At 40.8% G+C, this 18077-nt stretch overlaps 1 protein-coding gene across 5 annotated transcripts in view; it reads left to right on the plus strand.

Moving 5' to 3' along the window:
• Positions 1–18077, plus strand: part of kmt2ba (lysine (K)-specific methyltransferase 2Ba) — a 29022-nt gene that overhangs the window by 7358 nt on the left and 3587 nt on the right. For 2 of the 5 annotated variants that reach the window (XM_053864246.1, XM_053864247.1), the window contains exons 6-32: positions 3190–3460; positions 3598–3659; positions 3776–4036; positions 4511–4602; positions 5843–6550; positions 6873–6986; positions 7079–7225; positions 7387–7479; positions 7559–7676; positions 7758–7871; positions 8620–8807; positions 8879–8977; positions 9088–9198; positions 9471–9547; positions 9687–9844; positions 9953–10038; positions 11248–11382; positions 11458–11616; positions 12586–12703; positions 12783–12861; positions 13098–13258; positions 13657–13818; positions 13889–16073; positions 16494–16607; positions 16981–17087; positions 17170–17295; positions 17424–17676. In XM_053864246.1, the coding sequence (XP_053720221.1) occupies positions 3190–3460; positions 3598–3659; positions 3776–4036; positions 4511–4602; positions 5843–6550; positions 6873–6986; positions 7079–7225; positions 7387–7479; positions 7559–7676; positions 7758–7871; positions 8620–8807; positions 8879–8977; positions 9088–9198; positions 9471–9547; positions 9687–9844; positions 9953–10038; positions 11248–11382; positions 11458–11616; positions 12586–12703; positions 12783–12861; positions 13098–13258; positions 13657–13818; positions 13889–16073; positions 16494–16607; positions 16981–17087; positions 17170–17295; positions 17424–17676 (6298 nt within the window). Of the gene's footprint in view, positions 1–2776; positions 2842–3189; positions 3461–3597; positions 3660–3775; positions 4037–4510; positions 4603–5842; positions 6551–6872; positions 6987–7078; positions 7226–7386; positions 7480–7558; positions 7677–7757; positions 7872–8619; positions 8808–8878; positions 8978–9087; positions 9199–9470; positions 9548–9686; positions 9845–9952; positions 10039–11247; positions 11383–11457; positions 11617–12585; positions 12704–12782; positions 12862–13097; positions 13259–13656; positions 13819–13888; positions 16074–16493; positions 16608–16980; positions 17088–17169; positions 17296–17423; positions 17677–18077 lie in introns of those variants that run through there. The other 3 variants (XM_053864248.1, XM_053864250.1, XM_053864249.1) reach the window with 3 other exon arrangements.

Below are 18077 nucleotides of genomic sequence, written 5' to 3' on the forward strand. Positions count from 1 at the left end.
CGGTAATCGTGCAGCCCAAAAGAGCAGTGAATGTGTCAAACTTATAGATGTTTAAGCAAAAAGGTGAGCAACAAAGAGATTCATAAGAAATTTAAACTGGGCCATAAAGGGAGATACATTTACCTGACAATTATTGGGAAGGAGCATTTTCTGTTTGATGGCCAGATGATGATCACATTATTTGTGGTTAAGGAAGTGAGGCCTTCTTGGGCATCATCTTCTGTGCGCTCTGGGACTCGGTGTATCAATATGCATTTGACTAGGCAAAAGATATTAGACTACATTTTTATCCTTTTATTATTGAATATTTTTTATCCTTTATTATTAGATAAGGTTGTTCCATCTTAGGCACCTTGCGATTCAATGTGATTATGATTCAGGTTGCTAAGACTTGGTCGCTCAACAAATGATTGTTCAACCACAACCACAGTCACAATCATAACTAGACATGCACTTAACATTTGGTGGCCTAATATATTTAATGAGGAAAAAAGCCAACACTGAACCTAAATAGTGGCGTGTGATGCGATCAAACACCATGCAGAGCAGCCTGGACTATGATTTCCACTTCAAATTGACCACATGGTGTAAAACAACGTGTCTTTTAAATAAATAAAAAAATGCGCAGTGTAGGAGAAACAAACTCTGCAGACGAAATTCTAGCAACCCACTCCACCAATCTCGAAGTGCAGAGAAAAATCTGGGAACACAATCCTTCGGCGGTGACAGCATCGACCCCCGGGGCTCACTGGTGACCGAACAGGAGTGGTCAATATAGCACAGGTTTAATATAATTTTTACTTTCTGACCCATGTATCACACGTTTCCTCTTTATTTGATGATTTCTTTGTTGTCCATGGTGTCAAGTATTAAGCGCGTCCAGTGTGATCAAAGTGTGATCCAAAGACTGCAGTTCAACTGTTCGGTTCTTTTAAAGTTTAAGAGCGACAATAGATTTGCAGTTTGCAATGGGTGTTTAACTATCTAGATCTCTTTACATTATCAGCCTATTATATAATGGGAAATTGTATGTTTTTAATTATCATGATTTGAAAGCAAAGTCTGAAACATAAAAGAAGAAAAATATTCAATCATCTCATAAAATTTCTTTGACTTGTGTAAATATTCTGGACCATTTTTGCAACATTAAAAAAAATGTTAAAAAACCTAACCACATCGGTTATTCAATATTTACTATTATATTATACATTGTGTATTAGGCTAGGCATTTATAAAAAAAATAAAAATAAAAAATCAATTCGGTGCATCCCCACTTTGCAACTTCTTTTCTTATTTCTTTCACTCTGTGACTACTACTTATATTTAAGTGACATATATTTGTTAATATCAAAATCATTCATTCAGTTGATGTTCACTACCAGTTTGCTGAGAGAAAGAACAGAATACATTGAATTAAATCATACCAGCAGGGCATGTAATGTAAAAAACAATTTCACCCAGGTGAAAGGTGAAAAATCGTCATGGTTCAGAATCTGTTTAAAAGGTCCCAAAATTGATTTAACAATAAACATTTAAAATGTCAGTCTGCCACTTTGCAACTGTGTGCGCTGTCCTGATATCACCGCTCAGACCATTTTGGAACGCACGCATACCCAGAAAATTCACATACAAAGATGGCAGAATAACTGCCTTGACTAGCTCCGTGAAGTCTATAGTTTGTCGTCATTTTGGGATACACAGTGCCCGGAAACACCAAGATGGAAAATGACGCTTAAATAATGCGAGCATTGCAAAATCAAGACCAAGCGCCTTAGCAACACAGCAATGCACCGGCAAGTATTTAGTTTTTTTGTGATAGTGCTTCTGTCTATCAGTTTTAATAATTCCATTTTAAGCATGAACAAATAAATGTGAAAAAATATTTTTTTATTTGTCAAATTGTCATTCTGCCTGCAAAGTTGATGGAAGTTGATCATGAATAGAAATCAGATAAGAAATCATTTTCAGTTAAATTATTTTTGAATAAAAAAAATAAATAAATTGTATCATGGCCCCAAAAATCGAATCGTGAGATAGCAAAAGATCTCATCTGGGTTGGTCAGCATCATTTTGTCACCATGAAAAAAAAAATATTTACTGTGAATCAATTTTGAAATGTCAAATGTTGCACCTCAATCAATCGAATAATCTGTATATTGGTACACCCCCAGTTATTGTAGATTTTGGGCACTCGTCATATGGCAGAGACCTGTGGCCAAGTCACTACCTAGAGGAGGTTTCTGAGCAAATGGTAAGGCAAGGATGCCAGCCAGGGCTGGTGTTGTCTGAGCCAAAAGCAGAGATTAACCCTCAACACTGGTTTTAAATTCTCAGTTGAATGTGCTATGTGGATATTGTTATGGTGCAGGGTGAGTCTCACATTGACCTGAACAACTAAATGTCTGAAGAAGAGATTGGTTGTATTATTGAGGTTACAGACAAAAGTGCTAAATATGTAGTGTAGCTTCTTATCAAATCAACCTCATAGTACTATTGATCAACTATTTTCATACCATACATTTGATTCTTTGAACTTATTTTTCTCATGTTGTTTTGTTGCATAGCTGCTAAGTCTAATCCACCTAAAACGTCATGCATAAAAGGGAAACATTTCTCATCACTATCACTTAAACCTTTTGCCTGAAAATAGAACTCGCTAATGATTATTTAACTGCAATATTTGAAGCATCAAAAACTGCTCTTTACATAATCATTATTAGTATAATAATAATAATAATAAAAGTATTTTCCAGCAAAATTATCTTTTGTCACACACAGATTAGCCACTGCTGTTGGAATGCTTTACCCAGCACTGGTCGAGTGAGCATCACTCAATCTGAGGTGAGAAAGTGCTGTTTGACAAATCCCTAAAGTCTGTCCCCAGTGAACACATGGAGGAACACGTTTGTCATCAGCTGGATTATTATTTTAGAGAAGTAGCTAAATATGACATTAAATATCTTCTCAAAGTGCCTGGACATATTTCCCTGCTCACACAAGCCCAAAACAATTCAACCATTCCATGCAAATACTATATAGTGTAGTTTGTAGAGACAAATGTTAAACTGTAGAACACCTTGGACAATTTGTCTGTCTGTATCTGGACTCACTAATGTTTCTCATCATCTCATCAGATGTTGAATATGTCTCTGCCAGCTCTTACCCATCTGCTGTCTTTCTTCTCTGCAGACGTAGCAGATGACGATGAAGACCTGGCTGATCAAAGCCGGACTCAGTGGGCTGTCACTCAGGAAAACATCCTGCGCAAGAGGAGGTTCAAAAAGAAGGGCTTCAGGTTTAAAAGGAGGAGGCGTTTGAGTCAATATATAGCAGGCGGAGTTCGGTCCCGCCGCTGTGGAACCTGCAAAGGCTGTTTAGTTGAGGAGGACTGTGCCCAGTGTATGAACTGTCTGGATAAGCCTAAATATGGTGGACCCAACACCAAACGACAGTGTTGCATGTAAGTTTCTTCTTGTCTTGTAGTCCTCATGTTGTTATTTTGAGAGCTCATCAGGGTGACCTTGTCGTCCAGTATGCAAAAGTGTTGCTTAAATATCTTCAACTAAGTGTCTCATGTATTCCCTCTCCTGCATCCAGATATAGAAGATGTGACCGAATTGAAAAGGCAAAATTTGATCGGCTTGTCAAGTCTGGCAAAAGTATGTGTCTGAATACATGTGCTTCTCCTTTCTCTACCTATTCTAAAATGAATTATAAATCAGTGTCATTTCTGAAACGTTCACTATAAAATGAATATCCAATGGCTTTTCCTCAGTCCAGGCAGGTCGGTCATGGGTCCCGCAGCCAGATGAAGAAAATTGGGACGACAATGATGTGTCCTTTGAAATGGCTTCCTCTGTGACCACTGGAGTCCGGAAAGAATCCCTTCGCAATATCAAACCACGTTCCTACAGCAGCCTGCTCAAGTCTGAGTCTGAAGATGAAGATGAGGAGGAGGAGGAGGAGGAGGAGGAAGAAGAGGAGGCTGAAAAACCAAAAGTGAAGCCTGATGTAGCTGCTGAAATAAGCAACCTAGGTACAAACTTGATGCCTTTACCCAGGGAATTTGGACATGAAAATTGTTGAGCCATCAAATACGGAGATGGTATACACAATTGACTGCAGGTTTCTTGTTATAATGTGACATCAATTGATTAAATAGATCCATTTTCTCAGATCACTTCAAGGTCAAGACCTTTTATACAAAGTTGAGTGAAGATATTAACTAAAGGTCTAAGTAAGGGTCAATATCCCAGGGAGGCAGACATAATAGGGGAAGACCAAAAGAACATTGGACCCAGTGACATCTGAGATCAGCTTCAGTGTTTCCAATTAAAATTATCTGTTTTTCTGAACGAGTAATTGGGCATGTATTTTGTTCATCGATTACACATTAAGATTGTTACTTGGTATGGTTTTTCATTTTATCGTCTCCAGGCAGAGTAATCTAAGTAGTCTATAGAAAAGTGATTTCTCAGTTAATCATTGCTTTTTCTGCTTCACTGTCAAGATGAAGAATCAGTAGCTGATGATCCCCTTCTCGATGTGGTGCGACGCCGACCATTTTCCACTGGACCTGGACGCAAACCGAGGCTGAACAAGGTAATTACAACAAGCATATTTTTTATCTCCTTTCATTCAACCCACTTGTACCTGGGCAATTACTTTTTGGAAATAATGTTAACCAAACAGTTTGCGCAACGCGATTATTATACATTATACAAAGTAAGTTTCAATTTGGAAACTGTCCATAATTTACTCCAAAAATTCTTTGCCCTGGTATAAGCCTCTGAGCAATCTGGTGTTTTCTCTCTTTTTACTTGGTGTAACCATGTGTGAATTCAAATGTTTATGAACTTCTGTCTCTGTTGGAATGATTATCTGCTTGCTTGCTTTGCATGTGCTGAAATTCTAAATGTTTTATTCCTAAAATCGTTAGCTGTTATGATTGTGTCCAAATATCGTTAAATTAACAGTCCTCTTCTATTTTCTCAGCATGTATATATATTGGATTTCTGTATTAACTCACTCTCTAAATTTCCCTCAGTTTTGAAAATACATTTGTTTAAATGTTTATATTCAATTTGTTGTCAGTTAACGATCGTGAAACATCTACAGATTGGACTGATCTGAAACATAACTGAGTGAATGTTGTAACACTATTCATTGACCAGAAGGTTTCTATGTGGAGATATTTGTATCACATTGCATCATGAACTTAACTCTGCAAGTTAAGTTAATATTTTTGTACTCAAATGTGTGGTGCATCTCTTATCTGAATGCCTGTGCATGTTTTGAAGTCCTGCTTCGAAATCAAAATTCACTAAATGCCAATACCAGTACACCAATATTTATTTGTCTTATTGGATGCAGCTCTCCTGACAAGTAAGGTGTTTCACACTAAATTCCTCTTATTCCAGTATTCTTTAAGTAAAGTACTGATGTCTCTGCCTGGACAGCATTCTAAGTTTAGAACTCATTGCTGTTTCCTGAAGGAGCCTGCTTATAGTGTACTTAGTTAGTCATCTTCTTTTTTCCCACACGGCTAGGTGCCTGCTAGTTGTTGTTATATTTATTTTTTTGCTTTTTTTATTGCTTGTCACAAGGTACCAATGATTGAAACCATAACAATATCCACATAGCACATTCAACTGAGAATTTGAAACCAGTCTTGAGGGTTAATCTCTGCTTTTGGTTCCTTCTTAATCCTAGCTAACATTTATGCCATGCCATATTTCCGGTCTGTCACTGTAGCTGCCACTCGCCTCCTCGCATGACACTAACAGAAGTGTAGCCTTGGAACTGTCTTTCTGGTTGGCTTAGGCAGTACCTTCCTCTGCAGGGACAGTCATGCGTGGGGAAGTGGACCAGAGTAACCAGCCACTTCAAGATCCGGCAACTGCATCAACAGATAAAAATCCTCTTACACCGTTTGCCAGATTATGTCCTGCAGTCTCCTCTGTCACTGCCTCTGCACTTGCCCCCGTGTTTGGAGTGCTCACAGTCAAACTCACAAATACAGGTCTCTAGCTCATGCCCACCGCATCCAGTTACACTGGCACCCCTGGAATCATCGCAGTCTATAACACATCTCACACCAGACTTTCTTCCGAAGACTCCTCTACAGTGTTTGGAAAGTTTGGTTCCTCCTAAAACTACGTTGACCTCCTCTTTCGATGCCATTATCACAGACTATTTTCGTCTTACCGAATCCTTGTCCCTGCTTGATGACCCAGATTTTCTTCCTCCCGGAGACGCAGATGACATAAGAACTGGGCCCAAAATGCAGTCCTGTAACACTGCCTGTAAAAACAGAGACTTTTATGGAAGCATGCACACAAGGAAAGAAGATAAACAAAGGAATCGCCCTGTGAAGGAGTGCAGCTCGGTGAAAAAGTGGAAAAACTGTCAGAGAACTGACCCACACTCTGTCCTTCGTCCTCAGAACCCTTCAGAGTGTTCGTCTGTCAACGCACTGACTGGGTTCACTAACGGATTTCCCCAAAAGGGCCTCTCACAGGGCAACCATAAGATCCGTGTGGATTTCAAGGTGGGTTTGTGAGTTATTCAGTATGTTCACTGAGTCTTTCTTAATGAGTTGGACTGCATGCTGCAGGTTGTTTGAATGTAAACCATTAGACTTGTGATGGCCTTCTGTCAGTGTGTCAGTGGTTTTAAGCCCTGTGCTTCTTTGACCTTGATAGTGCACCCTGAGAACTGAATACACTAAGGAAACCATCACCTCTGATTGAATGATGTGCTGAGCAACACGCTCTGTGACCCTTTGGTTATTTTGAGCAGTCATTTAGACCAGCAACCTAGACTAATAATGATTCTCTACGAAGTGTTTGAGAACAACTATGTGTTTGTAGGAAGATTGTGCGGTCCAGAACGTATGGCTTATGGGAGGACTCAGCATCCTGACATCCATCGCAAACACACCACAACCTGTCTGTCTGCTCTGCGCAAGTTTGGGACAGTATGAGGTGGGTCTTGTGTCAAGCTTCATTCATTTGTTCATATGCCTTGCTCTGCTGGTCCATGTTTTCTCTTACTCTTTTTTCCCCCCTTCGCTCAGATGATCTACTGCCAAATTTGCTGTGAGCCTTTTCACAGCTTCTGCCTTTCACCCGAGGAGCGCCCCCTTGAGGAGACCAAAGAGAACTGGTGTTGCCGGCGATGCAAATTCTGTCACGTCTGTGGCAGAAGAAGCAAACACAAAAAGGTGCATATGAGATTGTGTAGGGCCAATAATGATGTTGATGACAATGGTTTTTCAAATTTGAACTGTTGTAGACGAATTGACTCTCAGGTCTGTGGTCCCACATCTCAATGGATCATTACATAGTGTATTCCTGTGACTAATGTGGTTTATATGTTTTAAAGCCTGTGCTGCAGTGCAAAAGATGCCAAACATCATACCACCCTTCCTGTTTGGGACCAACATACCCCAAACCTGTGAACTGCTCCATTCCCTGGGTAATTTTAAGAACCTACTTATTTAATTAGTTCATTTGAAAAATGCCTTTATCTTTGTTGTTTCTCTGCTCCTTATCAGATATGCATGACTTGTATTCGCTGCAAAAGTTGTGGAGTAACCCCTGGAAAGTCAGGAGACACCGCCTGGAACCATGAACGCAGTCTCTGTCCTGAATGCAACAATCTGTACAATAAAGGTGAGAGAGCCAAATCACTTGTAACCATTTTAGTATGATTTCTCTATTTTCCAAAAACTGATGCTAATGTTCTTTGTCCAGGTCAGCACTGCCCGATCTGTCAGAGGTGCTATGATGATGGAAATCAGCTCGAACAGATGATTCATTGCATAGTGTGTTGCAAGTGGGTGCACCACAGGTGTGAAGGATATTCAGGTGAGAAATATTTTGTCCTGGAATTAGAGCGGCACTGATCAATTGTCCGGCCAATTCATTATTTTCCCCTATGGTCATTTATGATGTCTTAATGGTCAGAAGATGAAATGACAAATAATAATTTTAAATAAGATGCTATTTCCATTCATACATGATGAATAATGTTATCATTTTTAAATAAGATTCTATTTATAATCATACATAATGAATAATGTTATTACTCCTTTAAATTGTATATCCCGACCTAAGAATGACTAAGCAAAACCGTTGTCAAGCGTAAGTTGGTGGAAAGAGTTTTAGGGGGAGGAAAAGAATCACAGTTTAAATGACAAAGGCTGCTATTTAAAAATCAAAAAGCTATGGCAAGGCAAGTGCTGGTGTGAATCTGTTTCTGTTTCAAGATATGCAGGCTCATGCATCCAATGTTTAATCTGAACAGAACAATTCTAAAATGCGCACCACATGAAGCATGGATGAAGACTCTTGTCCATGTATCCATGTAAACAAACCGCCATCCAAAAAATGTCCTCTACTACATTATTACATGGATTTGTATGTATTCACACGGTGCATTAGAGTTCATATTTGTTAAGAATTCATTTATTGACCAATGTGATAACGTGATACATTTTCATTCAGATCATCCATTTATTCAGTGTAACTGCAGCTAATGTGACTCACATGCTGAGCCCCTCTCAGGATTTGGAAGCTCTTCAGGGAGTTGACTTTTTTTTTCTTGTTGTTGCAGATGAGCTTTTCTGTCTGCTGTCAAGCAAAGGACAAGTGGCCTTCACCTGTTCACCCTGCAGCAAGAAGTCACCTGAGCAGAACCGCTTGAAAGAAGGACTGCAGCATGAACTGATGACTTATCTGGAGAAGATCGTCACCAGCCTTCTTGGTTCTCAAATCACCCAGCACCTTATTCTCTGCAAATCTGTAAGCAAATTGATCAATTTATTTACCAATGCATTTGTCCAATGACTATACAAGGATCCTTTATTGTACAGTGTCAAACAAATGGCAACAAATCTGCCATGGAGGAAGAGCCCGTCTGTGACCTACAAGCCATTAATAAGAAGTTGGAAGCTAAACATTACATCTCATTTGTGAGTAACTATAATTCCTCGTCAGTCAGTGTCTTTTGACTCCATCGAGGAGGGACAAGGTTGAGTGGTCTGGATTCTTTTGTGTTAAAAGATGATTTTTGTCTCTGCAGGAAGCACTTCATTCAGACATTTCCTTGGTATTGAAAAAGTGGCAAAAGGAAGAAGAGTTACTTCCTGGGGATCAGAGGTTAACGTGTCTGGCCAGAGAGCACTATGAAAATGTAAGCTTTTCAAACAATCTGCATTATAGGTGATTTCGATTTGAGTGTTGATATGGAGTTTTGTCTGTTCAACTAGTTTAGTTTCAGTCACTTTTTAAATCCTATTTTGGAATATATGTGATACCGTAATGCGGAGATGATTTGTCGTTTGTATCCTATTTGAAATATGTTATTTTGATACATTAGTTGAAAAGAAGCAGGGACTTTTATTTTTACCTTTTAAAATGTTTAAATTCATCTTTTAATCCCCTTTTATTGTTCTTGCCCTAAAGCTGGTGGAGAATATGTTCAGCTGGTTGCCAAAGGAGTGTCTGAAAAAGCGCAACTTTTTATCTGAGGATTTCCCCAGGTTAGTTAATTAACACATTTAGAACACATTTTTTCCTCTTTTTCACCCATTAATTTAGAAACTACCAGCTTGATAAGCAAGCACGGTAGAATGTTGTTCATCTTGCGACAGTTCAATGTTCTCTCTCTCTCGTCTGCAGTGGAATGCTTCCTGAGGCTGTCCTTCCTCCATCTAAAGAGCACAGTTACGCACAGTGGCTTGAGAGAACACACCAGCCCGTCAATCAGGAGCAGGGGAAGACTTATTCCAAACCTTACTTTAATCATCCAAAGTCTGCGCCTCCAAAATACCCTAAAGGTTAGTATTTATCTGATCGTATTTTTCTCCTCGTATTTTTGGCCCAGTATTTGAGGCGTCATATTCTGATTTGCAATATTGAATTACATTTGTCGCTCTGTTCTCTAGACATGATGGGGTATGTTGATCCATCCAAGACCCATGATTTGAGGCAGTGTGTTCTGTGTCAACAATTTGGTGATTCTGCTCCCAAAGTAAGTTCTACACTTGGCTATAAATTAGTGAATTTACTGAGAACAAGATGACTTTTAGTTTTACTGACCTTTTTCAATTTCACATATCCAGAGAATTGACATTACAATCATAATTGAATTAAATTCCAAGGAAATAAAACCCAGGTACACTCAGAACCCTTAGCTAAATTTGCAGCAAAAAAGGGGGTGTTCACTCAAAATGATATTTATGGAAAATTATACAATAGTTAGACTACAGAGTTAACGGTGGTTTCTTAGAAACCACATAGTTTGTCTGTTAATTCCAGCGACAGTCTTTGTTTAAATTAACTTCTGTTATTTTCTCCATCCTATAAATGTCATTGACAATGTCCATCCAGGAAGTGTGTCACATGTCAGCCATTTTTTTTTTAATGCCTTTTATCCTGCCACCAACATTATTTTAATTAAATATTTGTACTTTAGGTACTAATCCAAATTAAAATAATTTTAATCTCTTAATTCCAGAGGAATGATGGGGAAAGAATTTTCCCTCTCAACACTGCTTTTAGTGCATCCCACTGGATTGTGGAGGAGACCTCACCATTACCATTTACTTGCAGGCAAAAATCTAGCTTTTGTCCGATTTGTGCTTTGAACATATTATCATCAAGAAGGTTTGAATTAAACTTCCACTAAGTGTACTTCACCTGTTTGTACAGATTAATAGTGGAATATAGTGTCGCATGATCTATTATAGCCATTGTACCAATTCCACATTTTCTTATCACATCTTTAAATCAAAATACCAAATGGAATACCAAAAGACTTACACTAGTATACTTGTATAGACGCAATGTGTATAGTAGAGTAGTGTGTGTAATTCCTTTCATTCGGATGCAGTTCTCTACATATATATTGATCAGACCAACTTCTTCAAAAAGTTTCTTTATCTTAATGTGGATGAATTTACTTGTTTCTCTTATTTCTTCAGTCCATCTCTGGTTGATAATGTAAGTTTAGGTCACCTCCACAGATTGCAATAACTTGTTTTCTGACCTTTTTATTTGAAGCCATTCAACATATTTTAAAAACACAAGTACTTTGAATTTTAAATCTCCCTCCTCATTATGATTCTCAGTTTCATGTTATTGCTTTCCTCCCTAGGACTTTGATTTCTCATTTCCATGTGTGTACATTTCAGTGTCGTAACAGGATGTATTAACAGAATGTTCACTTCTAACTCTATAGGAAGCAGGCCGACTTCTGTATTTGGGACAGAATGATTGGGCTCATATCAACTGCTGCCTCTGGTCTGCTGAGGTTTATGAAAATAACTGTGCACTCCTGCAAGTGCACAGTGCTGTCTCCAGGGGGCGACACTTGGTAAAGGTTTTGTTGATAATATTTAGCTGGCAGGTGTTTCAACAATTCCCAGTAATTATTCTTGTCTCTCCACAGCGCTGTGATCATTGTCTACAAAGTGGGGCCACTGTGGGGTGCTGTCTTGCCACCTGCCAAAGTAATTTCCACTTCATGTGTGCCCGGATCCAAAAGTGTGTTTTCCAGGAGGACAGGAAAGTGTACTGCAACAAGCACAGGGATCTCATCAGTACTAAGGTGTGGATTGCCCTGATTTGTCCCCTGTGGTGTAACAACCTAGCATTGTGGGTCTTAGGATTTACGGATATGTAGAGAATAGGGGTGACTAGGGATCACGGACACCAAATGCTCATTTTGAGGAAACTGACATGAAGACACAAGGGTCTTATCGCTTCTTTGGTCTTTGGCCTGGAAAATGCAAGACTTGGGGGTTCATTGAGGGGCATTAATTTCAAAATTTCCCCCATGACCCTGTCAGTACTCACACCTGGGATGCTCAAAGCCACTCCTATTTGAAAACATCAGAAACTCTACTATAACAAGCAGCCATCATCAATACATTACAACATTTTTGGACACCTGTGTTAGAAGCTAAAAATGAAGAATGTGTGCTGGAGAAATTGTGGGATATGTATATCAGGGTTCACACTCATATTTTTTGGGGTGTGTAAACATTTACCATTGCAATATATTATTAACAGTCGATCAAGTAGCAAAAACATGAAGATGTGGCTTTACAAAGGTGGAACAAAATTACCTATTTACTTAAACTTGAAAAAGACATTGTGAGAGGGAGACCGTTTGTTGAAGCCCAGATCGAACACGTTAACCTACCCAATATACAGGTACACATAGTTTTAGAGAGGTCACCTCATCACTGCAACATGTACACTTCCTCACACCTGGTTCACTTTTGTAAATTGCTGACGAAAAAAATAAAAGACGAAAAAATGATTAAACTTGCTCATCAGAGAAATACAATTTTCATAATCTAATTTTGTGCTAACTATTATTTCCAAGACGGAATCACACGAGAATTTGAATTCAATTGTACCCCAAAGAAGGACTTCATCATTCATGGTCAATATTCACATTTTTAGGTCCTTCTGGTAATGACAGTACAAATTTCACTGTTTCACTCACCACTGAGTTCAGGTTGTTGTTTTGAATGTTGGCTTGATAATTTTGTGTTCCTGGCATTCTTAGGTTGTGACTGGAAAGGAGTTTATAGTTTCCAGGCGAGTATATGTGGACTTTGAAGGAATCACTCTCAGAAGGAAGTTCCTCACTGGTCTAGAGCCCGAATCCATAAATATGACCATTGGTAAGAGCACCGCATTGAGCTAGTCAGTCACTTCATGAAGCGACAGCTGTGCTGAAATCACTCACTGTTTGGATTCCAGGATCCTTGCAGATTCAGAAACTTGGAGTCTTGTCTGAACTTTCATCAAACGGAAGGATGTTATACCCTGTCGGATATCAGTGAGTGAAATCATTCTTGTTGAGACAGAAAAAAATGATACAGTGACCTTTCGGATCCTTGATATTACTTTTTTTTTATCTGACCGGGTTGTTTCTCATACTGGACAAAATAGTCTATAAAACTTAACAAATATCGGTTTATATTGAAATGAAAAAAATGGAATCAAATGTGTGCGTCAAAAGTGACTTGACCTTATTGAAAACAACTGAAAATGTTTTGCCTCTTAAACACGCAGATGTTCTCGTCTGTATTGGAGCACAGTGGATCCTCGTCGGCGCTGCAGATACACTTGTAAAGTGACAGAGGTGACCACACCACTCCCTGGTGAGGAGCAAAATGTCAAGTGGGACAATGAGGAAAATCACACTATCATTCACAGTCCCAATCACTTCAGAGGTGAGCATGACTTCAGAGGTCACTTTTGTCATGCGGCTCATGCTGAATACGTCTTTTTCTCGGAGGGATTGTTTGTTCTGCAACAGTGTTCTGGGGAATTTTTTTGTATAGCCGTAACAAGTACATTATGAATGATGAGCTTGAGATTGTCTGTTGGTGAGCTGTACCAATAGACTTCAAGAAAGTGGCTCTAAGACATACTTATAAAGGTGGTGTCTTATTAGTTCTCAGATTTGTTCTGACTTGAAGCCACCAGTCTGCTTATTCCTAGTACTTGAGTGTTCCCATTGATAGTTTCTGATATGTCTGAGATTCTTATACCAAAGAACTGTTGGTTGATAACTGTTGACTTTTGAAGAAAAATGTCAATTATTTTGACATTTTCCCAAATGTACCAGATGTGGACTCCAATGAATGTTTAAGTGTTGCCTCAAGTCCGGTCAAGTCTACCACCTCATCACCCACCTCAAAACAGCACACCTCACCTGGATCCAAAAGTCCTGGTCACACACAAACCAGGAGACCAGCAGGAGGATCTTCGCGCCCTCTTCCATCTCCTGGTAATAATAAAATTGGTTACCAGGTTTTCTGGTGCTTTGTTGACATATTTCTTTTTCTATACATGTTTAGGCTCAGCGTCTTCCAAATCCCACCACATACTTACCCTGCGAGACCTGGATGACACCCATCGTCATCGCAGGCTTTCAACAAGGAGTCGCTGCAGTTCTTCCCCAACCAACGATCCGTCGCTTTCCATGACCCTTCGTTCAGGTGGAACTGTCCTCTCTAAAAGCCCTCTGTTCAACTCACCTTCAAGACTGTCGACCTCAAACACCATCTCACCCCCACTGTCCCGTCAAAACTCTTCGTCACCTGTCTGGGGTTCTCCACCACAGTCCAACTCTGATGGTCTCTCACCCCGACAAGGTTCCAGCCATCAAGCCAGTAAATCTGGGTCAAACTATAAAATAACTACGCCTGTCTCAGCCGACCTTCCTCAGGACTTTCTAGCATCTTCTGAGACCGAAGATGCAGCAGTAGCTACGACCAATGGCATCTCACTTGCACCTGATAACCTGGTGGATGACGTGGCTCAACTGATCGCTCAGGAACTGCCGTACACCGTCTTTGACTCAGACACAGAGGTGGCGATGGCTTCTATGTTGAACACAAAGATGGACTTTGATGAGAATCTTCTCAGTGAGAATATTGTTCTTCTCTCCCCTGCGCAGGCAGGGAGGGAGAGTATCGAGGGTGAGGTGGTAGATGTGGAAAAGCAGTCAAAAGACATGGAGAACGATGACGACAGCCGTTACCTAAAACTGTCCCGCACTGTGGTGTGTGAAACTGCAAGCAGCACAACTGCATCAGTCCTGCCTTCGACTCCGTCTATACCTCAGTTGGACGGTGCAGACGGCGGGTCAGAAAGTGACGAGGAAATGAACGAAGATGCCAAAGCTACGAGAGATTCTGCTGGTTGCACCCACCGTGATTCCCCCTCTGATTTACTGTCAGCATCTCTCAAGAAACTCAACTCTGTTTTCAGTGCATCATCTGTTGAACAAAGCTTAGAAAACCATCTGGACAATGCAGACCTACACTTGGATTCTGTTGACCCCACTTCTCAGATCACCCCTGAGTATCAGAATGAAGTTTTTTTGGATTCAGCTACCGGGCATTTTGTTTCTACTGAAGACGGGACTATCGTGCCTCCAAAAGACATTGATGCAGATGAAGACACGTCATCATGTGGTTCTGAATTACAATACAAAGATGATCTGACTGACCCTGATTATGCTCCTGAGTCCCCAGTCCCCAAATCTCCCATTTCACTGAAGAAGACTTCCTATGTGAACCCTAGCACATCTACATTAAACAAGAGTCGGTTTTCACCAAAACCAATTCTTCCCCAGCTGCAAAGATTCAAGTTAGTGATGCCACCGCAGCGATATTCAGGCCAAATGACTGCTTCCCCTCCCACTGCTGCCTTTTCTGCATCCCCGCGCACAGTCACCTCACCTATTGTGATCAATGGATTAAATGCTATACAAACCCAACCTGGCAGAGCCATCGCCATCAGGCTGGATAAACCCAAGCCTGGAGTCTCCCAGGTTCTCCCCCAGACACAGACGGCTGACCTCAGTAAGAATGCATCTCCTCAAGTTCTCCTGGTAAACCGTCAAGGGCAGATTCTGGTCAAAGACCCAAGGTCCAACACATACCAGTCTCTCAGCACAAGCTCCCCATCTTACAACAAAATAAGTCAAATTGCCAAGATTCTTCACAGTGGAAATGTTCTGCAGCGCGTGAGTCCTCGTGTTGTGGTGATGCCAGGTACCCACACTACAGAAGCTACAGCCTCTGTGCCTAAAAATCACTCTACAACCACAGCTGGCAAGGTCGTTGTAAAGGTCATTCCGGTCCGAAATTCTTCAGCCTCACCAACTGAACCACCTGTGGATATTACTCCCAGCGTAGAACAAAAAAACACTATAATAAACAAAGTACTGTCACTTCGTCAGGACTTGCCAAAGAGGGAACCCAACATCTTGGGGAAGAAACCAATGTCAATCACCAAAAAAAGCAAAGCTCCAGTACCTCATTTTACAAGCCAACCAAAACCAACAGCACTCATGACTTCAGAGATGCAGCGGGATGTTCAGGAATTAGCAGCTAGTAACCAGCAATTGGCCTCTACAAGTAAAGTCGGCTCAAAAAGAACGTTGTTGGGTCCGGATAGGCCTTCGAGGAAAAAATGCAAGCTGGATTTCTTAAGGGATTTTTCATCTGAGCCAGAGGGAACCAGTCCTAAGAGGTACACAAGAACTGTATTTTACTCATTTTAAAAAGGTTTTCAGCCACGTATGCCACGTATGGTGGCAGTAATGTGTCATTGAATTGACTTGACAGCTGCAAATCTGTGATAGTTGGTGGAGAAGTTCTTGAAAAGAAAAAATGATAAGGAAAGTGATGGCGCCCCCAACAGTAAAAATTGTTCAGGAAAGCACCTTGGAGCAGTTTCCAAAATGAATTAGAAAATTTTATGGCGATACTTTCATTAACCATTCAAATACTTTCCCTGGTCAAGGGAACATTTTAGAGCTCCCATGCCTCCCATGGTTTGGAGCGCGTTAGCCAAAGTAAATATGCAGCACAGTCCATGGTCTGTTTCTAACATTGTTGTTCAGGGGATTTGTTTTGATTTGATAACTAATGGGTTTTTTGCCTCTTCAAGGACCTCCCATGTGAGAATAAAAGCTCCAACGGTGATGGATCCCATCGATCTTGACCAGGAAGGTCCATCGAAACCCACCAGGATTGTTGTTCCACCTCCTTCAGCACCTTCCAGGTTTGTGTAATGTATGCAGCAGTAAATACATGTGAAATGTAATACTGCAGTGTTGGTGGCAGCACGTTTTGGGGTGGATGTACATTAAGGTGTGTGAAGAAGTATGTAGTTACAGTGGATGACTTTCGGGAGCAGATCCATACTTCTGGCACTGTCTGAACCTCCCGGCTCTTCTTAGATCGGGTACTCAACCTATATAGTTATGTGGAGAGCATACACGTCAGTTTTAACATCCATAAAGCCTTTGTACTCGACAATTTGGTTAAATATAACTGCTTACTACAATCCAAAGTATTGTCCACAACACACCTCTCATGTGTTACCAAACCTATCTATTAATTTTCCTCTTTGCTCACATTTTCTTTTCCCACAGACCTCCCCAGGTTGTTAGTCCTCCTTTTTCACCACAGGACAAAAGTCCATCGTCGATGTGGACCAGCACCCGTCATGGCGACCTCTCAGACTGGCGGCCTTGTACTGGTTTGTATTACGGCTCTCTTGTGTTCCAGCTCTCATTTTCATCAGCTATAACGGTATGATGTTGAACTCTCTTTATTCTTAGGTTTCAGCTCTGATGAGGACGAGCTGTCACCAAAGCACAAGAAAGCAACGTACATGAATCAGCCTCACTTGCGATTTGAAATAACCAGTGATGATGGCTTCAGTGTGAAAGCCAACAGCATTGGAGGTAACATGCTTGGGTTTTGAGAATAAGCTGCAGAAGATTAGTTGGGGTTGAGTGACAGGATCTCATGTGCTCATCATAGAAGATGTTATTTTTGTCTTCCGCATTAATGCCAGATTTTTCTTGTCTAGTCGCTTGGCGAGCAGTGACAGACGGCATTCTAGAGGCCCGTGCCGCCTTCCACCTCAAACAGCTGCCGCTGGGTGTGATGAATGGGCCACGTGTGCTCGGTGTGGTTCACGATGCCGTCATCTTCTTGTTGGAGCAGCTGCAGGGCGCTGCCAACTGCAAGCAACATCGCTTCCGTTTCCACCGCTGCGACGTTGTTGAGGAAGAACTTCCCATCAACCCCAGCGGCTGCGCCCGCACAGAAGTTCACACACGGTAAGTTTTTGCGTGCTTAAAAAGTGTTGTTCTTGGTTGCATTTCTTTTCTTAATCTCACGGTACTTGGACAAGGATGTCTTGATAGTGAAGTCAGTTAGTGGCCATGTTGCATCTGCTATGTTTCAACCTGTTTCTGGATCCATCATCGCTCTTCCTGTGTTTGTTAATGTAAGCGTTCCTTAAGGTCCTACTGATGTGGTTGTCAGCCAGTATATGGGGATGAAGGTCAGAGTCCCATTGTTAGTCATTTGTGAGCGGTTGTGACAGAACAGTCAAATCGTCCCATTCTATGTGATGTATGTTGCTGCAGTGATGTGCGAGGTGAACCCGCCACAGTCCTGCCTCTTGTTTTGTCGCTATCATCAAGATATTTAAACATGAATTCCTCCTCCGAGTCCT

This window comes from Synchiropus splendidus, chromosome 4, assembly GCF_027744825.2.
Source record: "Synchiropus splendidus isolate RoL2022-P1 chromosome 4, RoL_Sspl_1.0, whole genome shotgun sequence".
NCBI lineage: Eukaryota > Metazoa > Chordata > Actinopteri > Syngnathiformes > Callionymidae > Synchiropus > Synchiropus splendidus.